The 19,190-nt window shown below is 37.6% G+C and overlaps 1 protein-coding gene across 1 annotated transcript; it reads right to left on the bottom strand.

Annotated features, from left to right (window-relative positions):
• Positions 1–4,004: 4,004 nt before the first annotated feature.
• Positions 4,005–15,897, bottom strand: LOC142662667 (C3a anaphylatoxin chemotactic receptor-like). The gene is made up of 2 exons (XM_075840879.1): positions 15,800–15,897; positions 4,005–4,923 (listed from the first exon to the last, which is right to left on the bottom strand). The coding sequence occupies exons 1-2, from the start codon at positions 15,895–15,897 to the stop codon at positions 4,005–4,007; spliced, it is 1,017 nt and encodes a 338-aa protein (XP_075696994.1).
• Positions 15,898–19,190: the final 3,293 nt, after the last annotated feature.

Genomic DNA, 19,190 nt, shown 5'->3' with positions numbered 1-19,190 from the left:
ACTTTCTTTTGAACCTTTGAACTATTTCACGTTATTTGCTGTACTAGATCCGTGTTTTAAATTAAAAAATAACTGCAAAAATTAAGGTGTTCTTTAAACTTTAGACCGGTAGTGTATGTATATAAATTTAATGGAAAGCCAATATTAAAAAATGTGATCTGGGTGGCTCATATATTACCTGTATATGAAGGACGTCGGGAGCTTGTCTTCTCTTGGCTGTTCAGCCCTAGTCTAATTTTTTACATTCGTTCTGAATTTATGTGCAGGATGATAGTCTTCATATTATTTATGCCATGCAAACATCACTAGCTCAATGAATGGCGACGGACCAGCCTTAAATTACAGCACTTTTTTTGCGTGCAAATTTTGCCTACTTTATTGTCCTCTGTTTGAGACAGCAGTGAATAGGAAGTGGTAAACTGTATGGCTATGAACTTTTATTGATATCCCTGTGTGCTCCCCTGGAGGAAAAGGACATCTAAAAGAAACATTTGTTTTTATATTTCATTTTGATATCTTGACCTACCTGTACAATGCCCATACATATGAGAAAGACAGATCCTCAGAATTACAGATTCCCCAGTTCTGAGATACTGTATTAAGTTCCAATGCATGAGATCACAATGGATGTGAAAGTTGACATATAGAGGTCTATGTATCTGTCCAGAACACAAAACAAACAGGAGGTACAATGAGGAGCTTGGCAGGTAATGGGTGTTGACCAATGTTTGACATTCTCAGTACCTACTATAAATGGGATGGGTTTCCAGGGAAGGAACAGTTGTGTATAATGTTAATATTACAATTTTTTTATATCTGTAATGTATCATACAGGACTCCTCTCATTACAATACTTTCTTTGAGGTACGAGACCCGGCAGCGTTACAATAATGTTTGAGTGAACACCTCAATCTGTGTTATATTACAGTCTATTATTAAGGGTGTATTCTATTATACGACGTCTCCTCAGGGGAATATATTTATTACATGCAGTCTCCTCAGGGGAGTATACTATTACATGCGGTCTCCTCAGGGCAGTATTCTATTACATGCGTTCTCCTCAGGGGAGTATTCTTTTACATGCTGTCCCCTCAGGGGAGTATACTATTACATAGGTCTCCTCACGGGAGTATTCTTTTACATTCAATCTCCTCAGGGGAGTATTCTTTTACATGTGATCTCCTCAGGGGAGTATTCTTTTACATGTGATCTCCTCAGGGGAGTATTCTATTACATGCAATCTCCTCAGGGGAGTATTCTTTTACATGTGATCTCCTCAGGGGAGTATTCTATTACATGCTGTCTCCCCATGGGAGTATTCTATTATGTACGATCTCCTTAGGGGAGTATTCTATTACATGCAATCTCTTCATTGGTGTATTCTATTACATGCTGTCTCAGGGGCGTATTCTATTATATGCAGTCTCCTCAGGGGATTGTTCTATTACATGCGGTCTTCGCAGGGGAAGTATTTTATTACATGCGGTCTCTTTTTTTTTCAGTGTCCTGTTGCACCAAGATTTATGGCACATCCACAAGTGGAGAATGAATGGGGAGTTAGCCGTGCATGTGGGAGGCTCTTTCTATTCACTTTTAGAGGAGTAACAGAAACAGACAAGGTAGGACATGCTATAAATGTCTGAGATGGAATTACCACATTCAGTGACAGGAATATTGAATATCCTTGGTTCACCGCCACTTCTTACTGAAGAATTAAAACATTTATGAAAAACAAATGCCCACAATATGAAAAAATATGTATTAGTCATATGGAAACATCACAATTATGAAATAAAATATTAGTCATACAACTAGTACAATCCACAACATTTCTATAGGTTCTGGTGTTTTAAGATTAGGCTTACTGCGAATGTGTAAGTGATATATTCAAGGGCGTAACGATTGTGAGCGAGCCTAGAAGAGAAAGGGTCCCGTCCTAGATCCACACAGGACCCCATCACATCAGGCCCCGGTACACAGGTCTGTTCCAAATAAGGATGGTGTTAAGTTTTTTTATGTGCCGTGACACATTGTAAACATGCCACTCATCACTTTATACAGAAAAAGGCGTCTTCATACAATTATGTGTCAAAGTGTCATTTTTAATAAAAATGCATAAAAGCTCAAGTTTTGGATAAGGCAGACAATCAATTAGCACAAAACCGAAAACTTAAATTCCTAACATTTCCAGCATTCACATCTATGGCATTCACAATAAATTCTTGAAGCCATTACCAAACAAAGATGCATATATATATATATATATATATATATATATATATATATATATATATATACTAGTCCTTCTCAATGAGTTAGAATATCATCAAAAAGTTAATTAATTTCAGTAATTCAATTAAAAAAGTGGAACTCATATATTCTATAGATTCATTACAAACAGAGGGATCTATTTCCAGCATTTTTTTAAATGTTGATGAGTATGGGAACAGTTAATGAAAACCCCGGATTTAGTCTCTCAGAAAGCTAGGATATGGGTAAAAAATTAAGAGCGTAGACTCCTGATGTGACACTCTAATCAGCGAATCAACACAGAACACCTGCAAAGGTTTCCTAAGCCTTTACAAGGACGGGTCTGTAACTCAGTGTCCAAAGTCCTGTTTTCAGATCAAAGTAAATTTTCCATTTCATTTGGAAATCTCGGTCCCAGAGTCTGGAGGGAGAGTGGAGAGGCATCAATCGAAGTGTCTTGTGGTCCAGTGTGAAGTTTCCACAGTCAGTGATGGTTTGGGGGCCATGTCATCTGCTGGTGTTGGTCCACTGAGTTATATCAAGTCCAGAGTCAGCACAGCTTCTAGCAGGAAATTTTCCAGCTCTTCATGCTTCCCTCTGCTGACAGCTTTATGGAGATGCGGATTTCATTTTCCAGCAGGACTTGGCACCTGCCCACACTGCCAAAAGTACCAACACCTGGTTTAATAAACACAGTATCACTGCGCTTGATTGGCCAGCAAACTCGCCTGACCTAAACCCCATAGAGAATCTATAGGGTATTGTCAAGAAAAAGATGAGAGACCCCAGACCCAACAATGCCGACGAGCTGAAGGCCAATATCAAAGCAACCTGGGCTTCCATAACACCTCAGCAGTGCCACAGGATGATCGCCTCCATGCCACGCCGCATTGATAACACCTCAGCAGTGCCACAGGCTTATAGCCTCCATGCCACGCCGCATGATACAGTAATTCATGTAAAAGGAGCCCCGATCAAGTAGTTTGGGCAGATACTGTACAGACTTTTCAGTAGGCCAACAATTCGGTATTAAAAATCTTTTTTGAAATTGGGCTTAAATAATATTACAATTTTCTGAGATACTAAATTTTGGGTTTTCTTTAACTGTTACCCTAATCATCAACATTAAAAGAAAAAAAAATGCTGTAAATAAATCACTCTGTGTAATGAACCTACATAATATATCAGTTTCATTTTTTTAATTGAATTACTGAAATAAATTAACTTTTTGATGATATTCTAATTCATTGAGAAGGACTAGTAAATAATACAACTATTTATATTACATAGTACAATAGAGCTCTGTAGATTCAGAAAAAACAGTTACGGTCACTTTTTAAGGGAGTTGTTCTAAATTCCTCCCTGATCACGATGGGTCTGACTTCTGAAAATACAGTGAATAGCAGGGAAGTTATGACAGGCCACATATTATCCCTGCAGTGGCCACTACAGGGGAAATTCAGTATTACATGGCACCCATTCAAATAATTGGGTGTCCATATTTTCATATAAAAAGAAATTGTTCAAAATTATTGAACTTTGTTTGTAAAATTCCTTATTGTGAAATGTAATATTATGTTAAATGGGTTTTCTGACCATATGAAGTGATGGCATACAAGAATATTAATATGGACCCCCAATTATTAGACTTAGAGAGCTACACTACTACAGAGAGAAAAAAAAAATGAAACAAAGGGGTTTGCAAAACTTTCTTAGAACTGAGGCGTCTTAATTTTAGAGACATGTGTAAGGCACTAGGTTGTTTTACTAGGTTTTTCGCTAAAAGAACTTTTCACCTCTGATAGTGCCAACCTGAAATGCTTTTTGAAATCTGTGCCCATGAACACGTAGAGGAAGGGATTGAGACCACTGTTGAGATAAGCCAAACAGACGAAAAACTGAGTTAAAAAATGATCAACTGCCTCAGAACTGAAATTTAACGGAATTAACCGCCAAGCGTGATACGGAAACGCAGTGATAAAAAAGATCATGACAAGTGCTACGAAGATTTTGTAAGATCGAAAAGTTTTTCCTTTCTTTTTAACTTTTCGTAGTTTGAAACACATGATTCCATTGCAGATAAGGATTATGATGAAAGGGATAAAAAACATGACGATAAATCTAGCAATTTGCATAAATTTTTTTGTCTTTTCTTCAAGCTTTTTTGTAGAACATTCTGTAAAACTGAAAAACAAATTGTTAACAGTGACAAAAGGGAAACTCATAATTAGACTCAACGCCCAAATGATCACGGTTATGGTAGCGGCAGACCTGTAGGTTCTATGATGTTTCCACCAAATGGGCCATATTACTGATATGCAGCGATCAACGCTCATGGCTGTCAAAAAGTTTACGCTACTAGTCATGGTTACAAAGAATAAACCGGTGCTGATTTTACATAGAAGAAGTTTCATTTGTTTTATTGTTATCCATTCTGCAATGCGCAGTGGAATTGATGCACAACTTATGAGGTCAGCGATGGCCAGGTTGAGGAGCCACACAGAACTTATTGTCTTCATTTTAAATCCAGCAATCCAGATGACTAAACCATTCCCGACAATTCCCAAAAAGAAAATGATGCAGTACCAGGTGATTAAAAAGGTTGGAACAGAAAAATTGTTGAAACTTATCCACAAGTCCGAAGTGTCGTTATTGTTCACAGAGGCGTTTACCCTGAAAACAGATTAGAAAAGAAAGAGATATCAAAGTATTGCGTGAGATTTTGAACTACAAATATTTATAGTGGATCAACTAGGGTCTGAACAGAGTGGTTTGGGCCCCGGGCATTAACCTCTCGCTGACATCCGCTATATATATACGGCAGAAGTCGGGTGGGGGAGTATGAAGCGGGTTTAAATAAGCTAGTTTAAACCCTTAGGGTATGTTCAAACGGCCTATTTTCAGCCACTTTTCAGGCCGTAAACGGCCCAGGAAACGGCTGAAGATACAGGGGCCAATCGCCTCCAAATATCTGCCCATTGATTCCAATGAAAAAAAACTGTGTTTCATTTTAAAAACGGCGAGAAAAAAAAGCCCCATAAAAAAGAAGTGCATGTCACTTCTTGAGCCGTTTTTGGAGCCGTTTTTCATTGGATCAATAGAAAAATGGCTCCAAAAACAGACGTAAAAAAAAACGCATCAACGAATGCCTGATGCATAAAAAACTGCTCTAAATCAGAGGCTGTTTTCCCTTGAAAACAGCTCCGTATTTTAAAGCCGTTTTTAATCTAGAGTGTGAACATAGCCTTAGATGCTGTGGTCAATAGCGACCGTGGCATGTAAGCCGTTAGAGTGAGGTGATCACAATATACTGCAACATATTAGTAATGCAGTATATCATGTAAGCGATCCAACAATTCCCTAGGGGCAGTAGTAAGAAAAGTTGAACACAGTTGAATAAAGTTTTTTTTAATATATTAAAAGTAAAAAAATTAAAATAAATAATCAAATTTTTTTCCCCTAAATTAAAGGTAAAAAAGAAGTTTTTTCATAACTGGTATCGCTGCCTTCAAAAAAAGTCACAACTTTCACCATATAACGCTCGGTGAACGTCGTAGTAAAAAACCCAACCCAAATTTTTTTTTTTTCTGTTACTTTAGTGTCCCCCAAAAAAAGTTTTTTTTATAAAAAGTGATCAAAAAGTTGCATGTACCCAAAAATAATGTCAATTAAAACTACAGTTCGTCCCGCAAAAAAATAAACCATCATACCGCTAAATCGACAAAAAAGTAATAAAGTTATGGCATGTAAACGCTGTAATCCTATTAACCCATAGAATATTTACTGCAGAAGTGATCAGGAGAATGAATACACATTACATCCTGGCTGGAGGTAATGTATATTCATTGTCATGACACATGAGTAGAGTTATAGTGTGTTTATGTGACTGCACATAGCGATATAGCTATATCGCTATCTGCAGAGTAAATGAATGGAGAGAAGTGTATGACGCTGATTGGTCACTGATTGGCCAGCGTCATACACTCCTCTGTACAACTCCCACTTGGTCATATAGTAAAACACGCCCAGTTGGCAATTGAGAAACTCATTAGCATAAAGCTAATATAGGTCATAACTCCGTCAAAAATTATCGTTTTTCTAAATAAAAAACACTGCTGTAATCTACATTACAGCGCCGATCACATCATGTACAAGATAGGCCACTTATAATGTGGTGACAGAGCCTCTTTAAGGCACCATGAAGTACAATTATGTCATGGTAATGTTCTATCACCGTGTCAAAAGTCATGGCGACAGAACAGTGATATCGGCTGTCACAAACAGCCGATAGTCACTATAATAGGGCGGGGGACCAATCATGGTGCGGCGCCGCCGCCATCGATCGCTGTGATTGGTCAGTCAGTAGTGGCCTCCTGGTCTGGAAGCCCATTAGTCCCCGCCCAGAGGTGGAGCCTAATAGCTCTAATCCATTCCACTACATGCAGGCCTTCAAGTCCCCTAGTGGGACAAAAAAAAAAAAGTTAATAAAAGTGAACAAAAGTCTAAAAATAAAAGTTAAAAAAACAAAAACTGCCTTTTTTCCTATAATAAAGACTTTTGTTATAGGAAAAAAATGAAAATGTAAAAAAAAAAAGTCCACATATTTGGGATCACCGCCTCCATAACGACTCAAACTGTAAAACTGTAATGTTATTTTTCCCGCACAGTGAACACCACAAAAAAAAAAATCAATGGCAGAATCTAAATTTTTTTGGTCATCACCCCTCCCAAAACATAGAAACCACACAGAACAACTACCAAGCAAAATCTGCGCTCCAAAAGTCAAATGGTGCTCCGTCACTTCTGAACCCTGCAGCGTGCCCAAACAGCAGTTTACATTCACATATATGTTATTAACGTACCCGGGGGAACCCGCTTAACCGTTTATGAGGTATTTGTCTTAAGTGGCCCAAGCTGGACACAACATATTGTGCACTAAATTGGCATATCTGTGGAAAATGGCAACTTTCACTTTGCACCATCCACTGCACATTCATTTCTAATGAAAAAGCCCCTGTCGGGTCAAAATGCTCACTACACCCCATAAAATGTCTTAAGGGGGGCAGTCTTTATAATAGGGTGACTTATTGGGGTTTTCTAATATATAAGGCCCTCAAAGCCACTTCAGAACTGAACTGGTCACTAAAAAAAACGGCTTTTGAAATTTTCATTAAAATATGAGAAATTGCTGCTAAACTTATAAGCCTTGTAATGTCCTAGAAAAAAAAAAGGATGTTCAAAAAACTATGCCAACATAAAGTAGACATATAGGAAATGTTGACTTGTAACTATTTTGTGTGGGATTACTATCTGTCTTACAAGCAAATACATTTAAATTTATAAAAATCTACAAAATGCTAATTGTTGCTAATTTTCTCAGTTTTGGTATTTTTCACAAATAAAAACTGAATGTATTAACCAAATTTTACCACTAACTTAAAGTACAATGTGTCACGAGAAAACGATTTGAGAATCGCTTGAAAAAATAAAAACATTTCAAATTGATTACCACTTAAAGTGACACATGTCAGATTTGAAAAAATTTGCCTGGTCCATAAGGCCAAAATAAATAAGCCTGGTCATTAAGGGGTCAAAATAACAAATAACATTGATGTAATAAAAAAAAACAAAAAAAAAAAACTTTTCAACTTACTGATAATCAACTTACCCAGAATTATAGTAGTCATAATAATAATAATAATAATAATAATAATAATAGACAGAAGAAGAAGAAGAAGAAGAAGAAGAAGAAGAAGCTTCAATCCCATCCATGTCTAGGCTCCTGAAATGAAAACAAGAATAAATATTATTATTTCCCGATGGCTAGACTTGGTCACGCCGTCTTCTGTCCCCATTCACGTAGAAATTGAACGGACTCTTCTAGGCTCACAAGCCACATTTTTTTTAATAGATTTTAAGAATTACACCTTGGAACCTAGATGTTCCCAGCACTATTACTATGGGCAGAGTTAATCAGGACCTTATTGTATTCCTTGCATCAGGTGACTTGCCGTCACCTATGATGCGATAGGAGTTATTCACTCTTGGCTGAATAAACACATAGTTGATACTTTTGAACCTTGGGCTAGACCTTTTTAGCTCACCTATAACAACTATTTGCTCTCGAGAGCCAAATTTATACAGTATATCATCACTTTATTATCGCAACATGATACGGTGGAACTAACTTTCTACACCGATTGACTTTCAGGCAGACCTGTAGACGGTTCCTACATCAAATATCTCACCCACTTAGTAATTTGAAGTGGGTTGAAAAACTCCTTACAAACACTGCACCAAGGGCTAAATCTACATCCAATGTTTCACTGTTATTGCTCTTACACGGCTATACCTCGAAGCTGTGCTATGTGCGAGAATGGGAGCAGGAACTTGACAGACATTTCACAGAATAGGAAATACATACCATTTTGTCTAACTCTCAAGCTTTTCCCAATGTGTGAGGATCCAAGAGAGCTCATTTAAATTACTGACTCGTTGGTACATGACACCTGTATTCCTACACAAATATCTGACATTGCAGAACTGTGTGCACCGAGCCCGTACGGCTGGACCGGAAGTCCCTACTGCTCTTACTACAGAGCCATAGGCAGAACAAACGCAACCTCTACAGACCCTGACAAATTTCACATTTGAGTTTAAAAATGTTGGCCCCCATTATATATTTGTAATAGCGTTAACAATTACCGGTGTAGTTATTATTTGAAGGGGTTGTCTCAGAAGACAACCCCTATTCATGTGCCCTATTATGAGTATATGTGATAGACCAGGGTCCCCCATAGAGGTTCCCCTCTATGAGCCTGAATTTGAAGCAGCTATGTAAGAACAGGTACTATTTTGGCAGACTTGAGCTGTCAACTAATTATATAGATGGCCATTTATCTTAATGGCCACTACATAATATAACATTTTCCAGGCAGTGTAGGCAGGGGAAATGTCTGGCTGGCTGCTGTTTTACCTGGCAAAATTAGCTGTCAGGGTTGTCATGAGTCAAACCGGGAAAGCTGATCAATCCTCATAACTGATAACCAGAAAAATTTATTTAACAGATTATTTAGTATGAACCGTGATCAGTATAAAAAAATGATACCCCGCAATAAAAAAAATTTTTTTTATTACTTATGTAGCTATACCTCCAAATAGTTACTAAAAAAACAAACTACAATTTCTTCCACATAAAACAAGGCTGTGTCCGGACACACCAATGAAAAAATGTAAAAGTTGTGTCTGCCGAAATGTGTTGAGCAAAAATTATATACTGCCCAAAAGAAATCGGCGACAGCACTCAAGAGCTTAATCCAGTGGATACTCTAACAACATGCTATACGGTCGTTAATTGGTTAAGGGATCTGCCAACAATATAATATCTATGGGGACAGTCCATCTATACCAAAATGAGATATATTGGAGGAATCCAACCATCTGGATTTTGACCTGTCTGATCCTTGGTATTCACATAGACAAGCGGCACTAGTGTGGTATGGTAGCTGCTTTTCTCCCTCTTACAATTCAGCCAAACATACATGTTTACAGGGGATTGAAGTTGCCTCTGCTGGATGCAAGATCAATAACCCTTAAAAAAAAGTGCAAGTTTTGAGTCATCCCTGTTATGTTGATGGATCGAATCACTGGACTTTTTGCTATGGATGTTTGATCAATAAATAACTTTCGAACATAGTGGAGATGTGTGCTGTCGTCAGCGAACTACTGTAAGGATTGAGGAAATCCGATGTCGGATACAAGACGGACATGACACCATCCCATAACCGGACTCTGTGCTGCTTCATAGGTGAACTCATTATGAAGTAGATATAATAGATATAGTCTTACACTTTTTTATATTTATTGAACTCCTTGGTTATTTCTAATGTTTCTATACATTTTAGTATGGTGTTTATTTTATAATTTGGAATAATAATAATACAACAAGAACAACAACAAAGACATTAATAATAATAATAATAATAATAATAATAATAATAATAATAATAATAATAATAATAATATTGATAAAAGTAACAAAGACAATAATAATCACAACAATAATAATAAATAATAATAATAATAATAAAAACAACAAGAACAACAAAGACAATAATAATAACAATAAACATTATAATACAAATAATAACAATAATAATAGAAATAATAATAATAATAATAAAAGTAACAACAAAGAAAATAATAATCACAAAAATAAAAATAAATAACAATACAAATAATAATAACAATAATAATAATAATAATAATAATAATAATAATAATAATAATAATAATAATAAAAATAATATAAACACTGTCTTTGAGCTCTTACCTTAGAAACAGGTTTCCTCTTTATAGAGCGAAGCAAAAGCTTTTGTGTCTAAAGTAAAAGCAAAGTAGTAAGAAGATATAAAGATGCGATTAGGCACCAGATGTACTACACTGACTGCAGTAGATAATATTATACATTAACCGTGGATTGAGAGAGTTGAGAGCTAGTGTCTTCCTAAATGTTCCGGTGTAAATTATTTTTTGGGATGCTTTGTTTGGGAATTAGTCATGATATGCAAACTATGCCCATAATTAACCAGTCAGGAAAAGAGGAACTTTGTGAGTCCGTACTCATTGTACAACACTCCTAGTGCTCATTCAAATGATGTCCTAATCGGGTATATTTAACGTAAATGTCCACTATTAAAAAATTTCTAATTTGTAAAAAAAAAATAATCTAAATATAACTAATATTCTGTGCTAAATAATTTCTTTAGAATATTTTCATAGCAGTTGGAGCTCCATTTTCTGATACAGAGCTTCTAATTACTCTACTTCAACACCTTTAATGCTCTTTGGGCATAAATATAAGCACAAGACATAATCCAAATTCAGAAAACCTATATACATCTCAATTGCACGTACCATGCGACAAATAAATCTTAGACATGAGTTTGTCCAGAAATAATTATTTTATTACTAAATAAATATGTATACCCCCCAGAACCCTAACAAATATACATACAAATTTTAAAACATACTTAAAATAGTAACTCTGGCACCATCAAACAATTCCACCATAGCCATATAGGTATAATGATGTATAGTATACAACAGGTAAAACAGAGATATAAAGAGAACATATAATATGTCTCTGTCCCAATTTCCCTTAGCACAATCCTCAATCAATACGATCTATACAATGATATATAAGTGGCTCTTTGCACATGTTAATTAATGGACATCGAATAGTCTCCATTACCTGTGGCTGTCATGATGGCTGTCAATGATCTCAGAGAGAAACACTGTATACTTGGACTTTTGTTACTTGAAACGTTTCTTTCTGTTCTAAACTTTGTGTATGCTGATGCCACAAGCTACCTGTGTGTTTATTGGACTTTCCTGCTTGAAAGAGAAATAAAGCTTCTAAGTCCTGTTTAACAAGAATACTGCGCTGAGAGTATCTCTTTGTCTAACCACATTCCCCAAACTGCTACAACATATATATACTGAAAGCATACAGATGTACAAGATGGCTCCAAAAACTTCTATGGGTGCCATAAAACCTTATGGCCTAACAGACCATGCCCATTTTTTATTGCAGCTAGTTATGAATAGGTTATATTCCCTTGTCCACTGAAGAGTCATATGGTATATCTACAGCCAGCCTATTCCTCATAGTCATGAACTCCGAGCTTGAGCCAAATTTTAATATTGTAAATATAAAAATATTGGAGCATGACAAGGACTTGTGGTTTTTGATTTCTTAAAAAAAAATGTAAATTAATAATAGGCTTAGCCTTTATTAATTTTCTTTTACCAAAGTATAAGATTTCCACATTTTCCAAATATAGACAATTGTTAAGATTTAAATTTAAAATGTTTTTGTCAAGTAACCTGTGATTTTGGTAATTTAATATTTTTGTTCTCAAAATTCAGTTTACTAAAGAGAAAGGAAAAGAAACAAAATGGCAACAATATACACTACCGGTCCAAAGTTTTAGAGCACCTACATTTTTCCAGTTTTTATTGATATTTACACAGTTTAATGGCTCAAATGTACAGGGTGGGCCATTTATATGGATACACCTAAATAAAATGGGAATGGTTGGTGATATTAACTTCCTGTTTGTGGCACATTAGTATATGGGAGGGGGGAAACTTTTCAAGCTGGGTGTTGACCATGCCGGCCATTTTGAAGTCAGACATTTTGTATCCAACTTTAGTTTTTTCAATGGGAAGAGGGTCATGTGACACATCAAACTTATCGAGAATTTCACAAGAAAAACAATGGTGTGCTTGGTTTTAACGTTACTTTATTCTTTCATGAGTTATTTACAAGTTTCTGACTACTTATAAAATGTGTTCAAAGTGCTGCCCATTGTGTTGGATTGTCAATGCAACCCTCTTCTCCCACTCTTCACACTATTCAGAATGACAGATCCCCAGTTCTGAGATACTGTATTAAGTTCAACTGCATGATATCACAACGGATGTGAAAGTTGACATATAGAGGTCTATGTATCTGTCCAGAACACAAAACAAAGAGGAGGTACAATGAGGAGCTTGGCAGGTAACGGGTGTTGACCAATGTTTGAAATTCTCAGTACCTACTATAAATGGGATGGGTTTCCAGGGAAGGAACAGTTGTGTATAATGTTACTATTACAATTTATTTATATTTGTAATGTATCATACAGAACTCCTCTCATTACAATACTTTCTTTGAGGTACGAGACCTGGTAGTGTTACAATAATGTTAGAGTGAACACCTCAATCTGTGCTATATTACAGTATATTATTAAGGGTGTATTCTATTATATGACATTGTCAGGGATCATTACCATGTATATTGTTTGCAAAAATATTATCCTTACATATATATATATATATATATATATATATATATATATATATATATATATATATATATATATATATATATATATATATATATATCAGTGTATTTCACAAAGAGATTGGATCTATGGAACACAAAGGAGCCTGCATGACGGACATGCCTATGGAGACACCGCCCCTGGAATGCAAGAGGAGTGTACAGAAGAACTTACAGCTGAATAGAGCCAATTGGGCTTAAGCACGTCCCACATCTCTAGGGAGGGAACTTGTGTTTCTTTCTTTTGTTCAATAAAAAGTTCAGTTCACTTCCTACCTCACTGGGGGAGGATCTATACCAACTTGTCTCGTGGTATATTTTCTCCATGCATGCCCTCAGTTCCAATTTACAGAGGTGGCTATTCGGTGTGGAATAACAGGGAGAAGGAAGTTTTGCCCTGACAATTTGCGCCCAACGTAGGGCCACACTTGAGGGGATCGCGGAATCCGGACAACCGACAATCACAGGGTGAAACAGACGACCCAGGACTGCCCACTGAAGGAACCTGATCACCTCCACAATAACACGGTAAGTCAGTTGATTTGATTATTCTTCGACTTATCTGTGTTAGTGGACGGTCTTGTGGGAATATGTATAGCCCTTGTCGGTTGGCTGGATTATCTCAGGCGACAGAGGCGACATCCCTGCTGTGTGGTCACGAACCCGTAAGAAATTAGTCGCGCCCGACTAACCATCCTCTGGGTAATTAGGGACTAGATAGAAAATATAACCTGTTTTATACAGGGGCACGATAAGTCGTGAGTAATTTTCCAGCAAGACCTGTGAGTTGCAGACTGGGAAATTGTAATATTCCAGCGAGATTTAATGAATTGCAGATTGGAAGATTGTAATATTCCAGCGAGATTGTAATATTCCAGCGAGATTTAATACATTGCAGACTGGGAGATTGTAATATTTTGGCGAGACCTAGAGAGAGTTGCAGACTGTGAAATTGTAATATTTCCGGCTAGACCTAGAGCGTTGTAGACCGAAAATTGTTATATAAATTACGTGTATAATATAGACTGTTAGAATGGATGGTTTACGGTGCTTATTCAAATCATCAGGATCACCCGTACCCAGATTATCCTATTCGTATGATTTGGTGAAGCGAATGGAAGTTAGGAATAAGAAAGGCATTGTATTATGTTATGTATTAGAAACCACAGGACCAGCTGCCGCCCTGTAATGGCGTCCGTCCCTCATGTTGAGTGTGTCCTCATTGTGGGCAGCAAAACCCCCCTCACAGCTGAGCAATGTGCTTCCTGTGGGAGAGGCTGCCCCCCCTCCCCTGATGAGGTCACGCCCGGCCCAATGAAATCAGTATGAAATGATAGCCTTGTTAATTTTGTCATTTCCCTCAGTAACACATGCAGCAGTGTTTTTTTCTATTCTAGATTCCGTCCCAGTGTGTAGGACGCTGTGCACTGGTGAAAAGACACGTCATGATAATATAGAGATGGTGGCCGACAGATTGGACACAGTTACAGATTATGTGTTTGATGTTTTGAACGTAGAACATTTCTATACAATAGTGTGATGAATGATTGCAGATACGTACGTTGTTTTTCCGGCATTGAAATTGTTAAGATTGTGAGAATAGAAGCTGTGAGGAGTGAATGTGTGACCCCCTCCTGTAGAATGAGATGGTGTGTGGGAGCGGGGCTGTGTGATGTGTGCAGTCTGAAAAGCAGACTGGTGTACAGGGCGTGGACTGATTAGACAAGGGATTACAATATTGCACTGATTTTAGATCTATATTGTATGCTCTTATTTTTAACAGCAATAATTTCTAAAAAACAAAAATTCTTAGTGTTTTGTGTATGGGGTTAAAATCAGTTTATTTTTTCTGTGTACAGGAAAGTTTCTTATCTTTGCACATGCGCTGTTGTTGATAAAAGTTACGCTGCATATTTTATGTGTTATGATGTGATAAGATTTAATGTGTTTTGATGTTAATTCAAATGTATTAAACTACAGATATTGTGAGACACGGTGTCTTGAAAGTGTATGTGCCCCCACTTTTCCCTATTCTTGTATATAGTTTATTGGTTTCCAGTAATTAATATTACCAGATATAATATTTTCCGTTTTATTGAATAACTAATTACAATTGTTTTGTTTTTGTTTTCACACATGAGGCACGTGCTATGGTGCGGCCTAAATCTTATTTTGGAAAATGTGACATGTTTTACAGGTAAATGGTTGCAAGTCATTTTAAAGATAAAATGTATTTTTTGTCAGGAGAAAGTCATTTTTGTTCCAGGCTGTTGTGTATTACAGGGGGTTAAACCAGTGCCCCCCAGATAGAGTGCCCGACCTTATTATGTTGAGATGTAGTTTTGAACCCTGCTACATTACTTTCGCAGAGTCCACAAAGGGGGGAATGGTGAAGGAACTGAACAGGTAAAATTTTGGTTCGTTTTGAATTAATGAATTTGGTTCCAGGAGATCTACAAAATGTGTATGAGACCCCAATGAGTAACCCAGATTAAATGTGTATGAGAGTAACTTAAATGTTGAGGTTTTTCTGTGTAAATCCTTCCAGAACAGTAAATATGGCACCGGGTATGCTGTGCTGTAGTCTCCATCCAATATGAGGTATTGTGTAAGAGACCATCCCACTCCAGCAAATTGACCCAAGAGGCTGAAGTCACTTACAGATGAGTCTTTACAGATTTAGGAGGGAAGGAACCTGATAAAGTGAGATTCTCAAAGTGTTCTGGATTATCGGATGAGTGTGGAGACGTGTATAACATTTGTTTTTATTTTAGAGAATGAAGACGCCCCCCTTTGAAATGTTCTATCTATATGTTACATGAGTTTTTAATGTAAATTTGTAATATAGAAATACTTAATCATATACAGTATGTACAAGACAGGATACGAGGCACCAGGTAAATCATCCAGAAACCACTCTTACCTCCTCATTCATCTCAAGGAGCAGAGTTGGAGGTGCTCGCTGCGGCTGTAACCTGGCAGAAGGTAAGACAGCCGACATTTACACTGACTCTAGGTACGCTTTTGGCATCGCCCACAATTATGGGCCCGTTGGTAGTAGGACATTTATTGGATCATTGGGTAAGCCAATTGAGAGCGCAAGGGAAGACAGAACTGACAACAAGAGTATCTGCAGCCAGGTGTCAGTAAATTGGCTTGTCCCTGGATACAATAATGCCACCACTAGGTTTGTAGCAGCCGGCATGATGTGCACACGGCATGACATAGGTAAAACAGCAAAGGTACCTGTGAAAAGTGCAGCCCGGCCAGATTACCCGTCCCAGCGACTGCAGAACATACAACTACCCGAGGTAGAAGTGTATGACAATGTGCTCGTATGTGTAGACCTGTTCTCAGGGGGGCCTGAATACCGGCCGGTATCTTCCCCACTGCAGACGTTGTGTGTAGTGACAGGGGAACAGTGTTATCCCAAGTATTGAGCTGATGTTTGTACAATGATAAGATGTCAGCAGTTCTCCAGATTATATCCCAAAGTTAGTTTAATAACGATATTCAAAAAGTGTTGTGGGAATATTAAATACTGAGGTTAAGTTTTATGTAAAGTTCTGGACCAGCCTTAGCATTGGACTATTGGAGGCGTGCGTCAGTATTATGTTTGTGTAAATGACAACTTCTCAGTGCAAGTAGATTCCCATTTGAAAATATTTTTGTTGTGAAAGGAAAATTTTAGAGCAGAGAATTCTGTGCGGTGTATATGTGTATCTATAGATATATAAAAAGAAGTAAAATGAGTTTGCATGTATCACTTCTAGTTATTGCTCAATGTGAACTTTTAATGTAAAGATGTTATTTGTTAATGTTTTTCTTCAAATTAATTATCTGATTAAGATCAATTAATGATTATGTGATGAAAAGCTTATTCTCCAACTGGGAGCGGAAGGCGTGAGAACCAGATTCTGACAGAATGTGGATGGATAAAGGAAGGTAAACCGGTACCACCCAAGGCACCCTTGATGGCACTTGCATTGATGGTGTATGACCTCACATATGCCCCAAGACTGCAAGGATCCATGTGGTAAGATCTAATTGATATGTCCCAGGCTTTACAGCTGATGCTGCTAAATTCTGTTAGAGCTTTTTTATTTGCCTACAGAACAGTCCTGGCAGACCGGTGCCAACCTTATCATACCCGCCTCCCACGAAGAGAAGAGACCTTGAGAGGCCCTCCCAGGTAGAACGAACCAGAGTAGGGGGGAAAAATTGGTTTGAGACACTTGTCAGATAAACATGTGGAATCTGTGTATATTTCTGTGAATAGGAGATGTTCCAGGTAATCAGCTGAGAATAAGATATAAATCCTGCTGGAAAGTGTAACACCAAGTTCAAATATAATGTACCCAATAATTACACATCTTCTAGGGGCCCTGTCCAGTGGAACAGAGAAGTTTTTCTTACATAAAGGTGTTTGTTTGTCGTTTAAGGGCCTGTCATTATTATTGTATGTACTTAGAACAACGTTTATAGTGTATGCGGATGATGTTATCACCAGATTAGTATTTATTTTAAGCAGGCGCCCAGACAAGTAACTTACCAGAGGAAGAGGACAGATACGGAGGGTTTGTGGTAGTCACAATAAAACTCCACTACTCCGTCTACATGGGATCTCACCCCAGGCTCACAGCATGATGTGCTATGTACAGCCCGGTGACGTATACTAAAAGAGACAGTGTCTGACAGATGAGAAGGACCGAACCAAGTCCTGATGACATCAGCGAAGTAAAGTAAAGACCAAAGACCTGAGTGAATCCGTCAGCAGTATCAAGTGTTTTAATAAGTAAGTGACCAGGTGGAGGATAATAATAAATCCCCCACTGGACACCACTGTGCAGTCTGACTCCACAGAAGACAGGAGAAGGAGAGGACGATGATGTACAGGACTGGCAATGAACTGATGGGACCCAAAACCTGAGGGTGATAGCATGAGATTGGTGATAGCATTATATTATTAATTGAGGCCCTATTGTTTATATTGTCTGAAGTTTATAATTATAATGTGTGTAAATATGCCACGGTGCTGCAAATTACGATCTGAGGAGGTTTATGTGGAGGTGTGAGGTGAAGGTCACTGGTTGTTGTCACTCATAAGTAAGAAGTACATGGCAGCAGTAACAGCCCGGAGGTTATGTTATCCAGGTGTATCTAGGTTTAGGGAAGATGCTGCCCATGACCTGTTATATCTGCAGGGGTAAAAGTCCCATTAGGACAGTAAGTTACAGTGCGACAATTATTAACATTAATAAAAATGTAGACTGGATTAATTATATATATTACAACCAGCAGCGGTTTGTAGATTATACCAAGACAACCATTCTGTATACTGAGGAGAATAGGGACAGTTAGGACCACTCCGAAACCTTGGAAGTCCAGGTACAAAGGGGGGTTACTCATAAGGAGTAGCTCGTCTCAAGCTGGTGAAGAAATCCAAAACCCCTACCCGCCTGGTTCGAGTGGTCAGTGGTAGGTTGCTAGGCAAGACTCAGAGATAGAGTAATAATATTTTTAGGGGGGACTGTCAAGGATCATTACCATGTATATTGTTTTCAAAAATATTATCCTTACATATATATATATATATATATATATATATATATATATATATATCAGTGTATTTCACAAAGAGATTGGATCTATGGAACACAAAGGAGCCTGAATGATGGACACGCCTATGGAGACACTGCCCCTGGAATGCAAGAGGAGTGTACAGAAGAACTTACAGCTGAATAAAGCCAATAGGGCTTAAGCACGTCCCACATCTCTAGGGTGGGAACTTGTGTTTCTTTCTTTTGTTCAATAAAAAGTTCAGTTCACTTTCTACCTCACTGAGGGAGGATCTATACCAACTCGTCTCGTGGTATATTTTCTCCATGCATGCCCTCAGTTCCAATTTACAGAGGTGGCTATTCGGTGTGGAATAACAGGGAGAAGGAAGTTTTGCCCTGACAATATCTCCTCAGAGGAGTATTCTATTACATGCGGTCTCCTCAGGGGAGTATTCTATTACATGCAGTTTCCTCAGGGGAGTGTTCTATTA

Source organism: Rhinoderma darwinii, chromosome 10 (assembly GCF_050947455.1).
Source record: "Rhinoderma darwinii isolate aRhiDar2 chromosome 10, aRhiDar2.hap1, whole genome shotgun sequence".
Lineage (NCBI taxonomy): Eukaryota > Metazoa > Chordata > Amphibia > Anura > Rhinodermatidae > Rhinoderma > Rhinoderma darwinii.
This window is presented reverse-complemented; position numbering and strand designations above follow the sequence as displayed.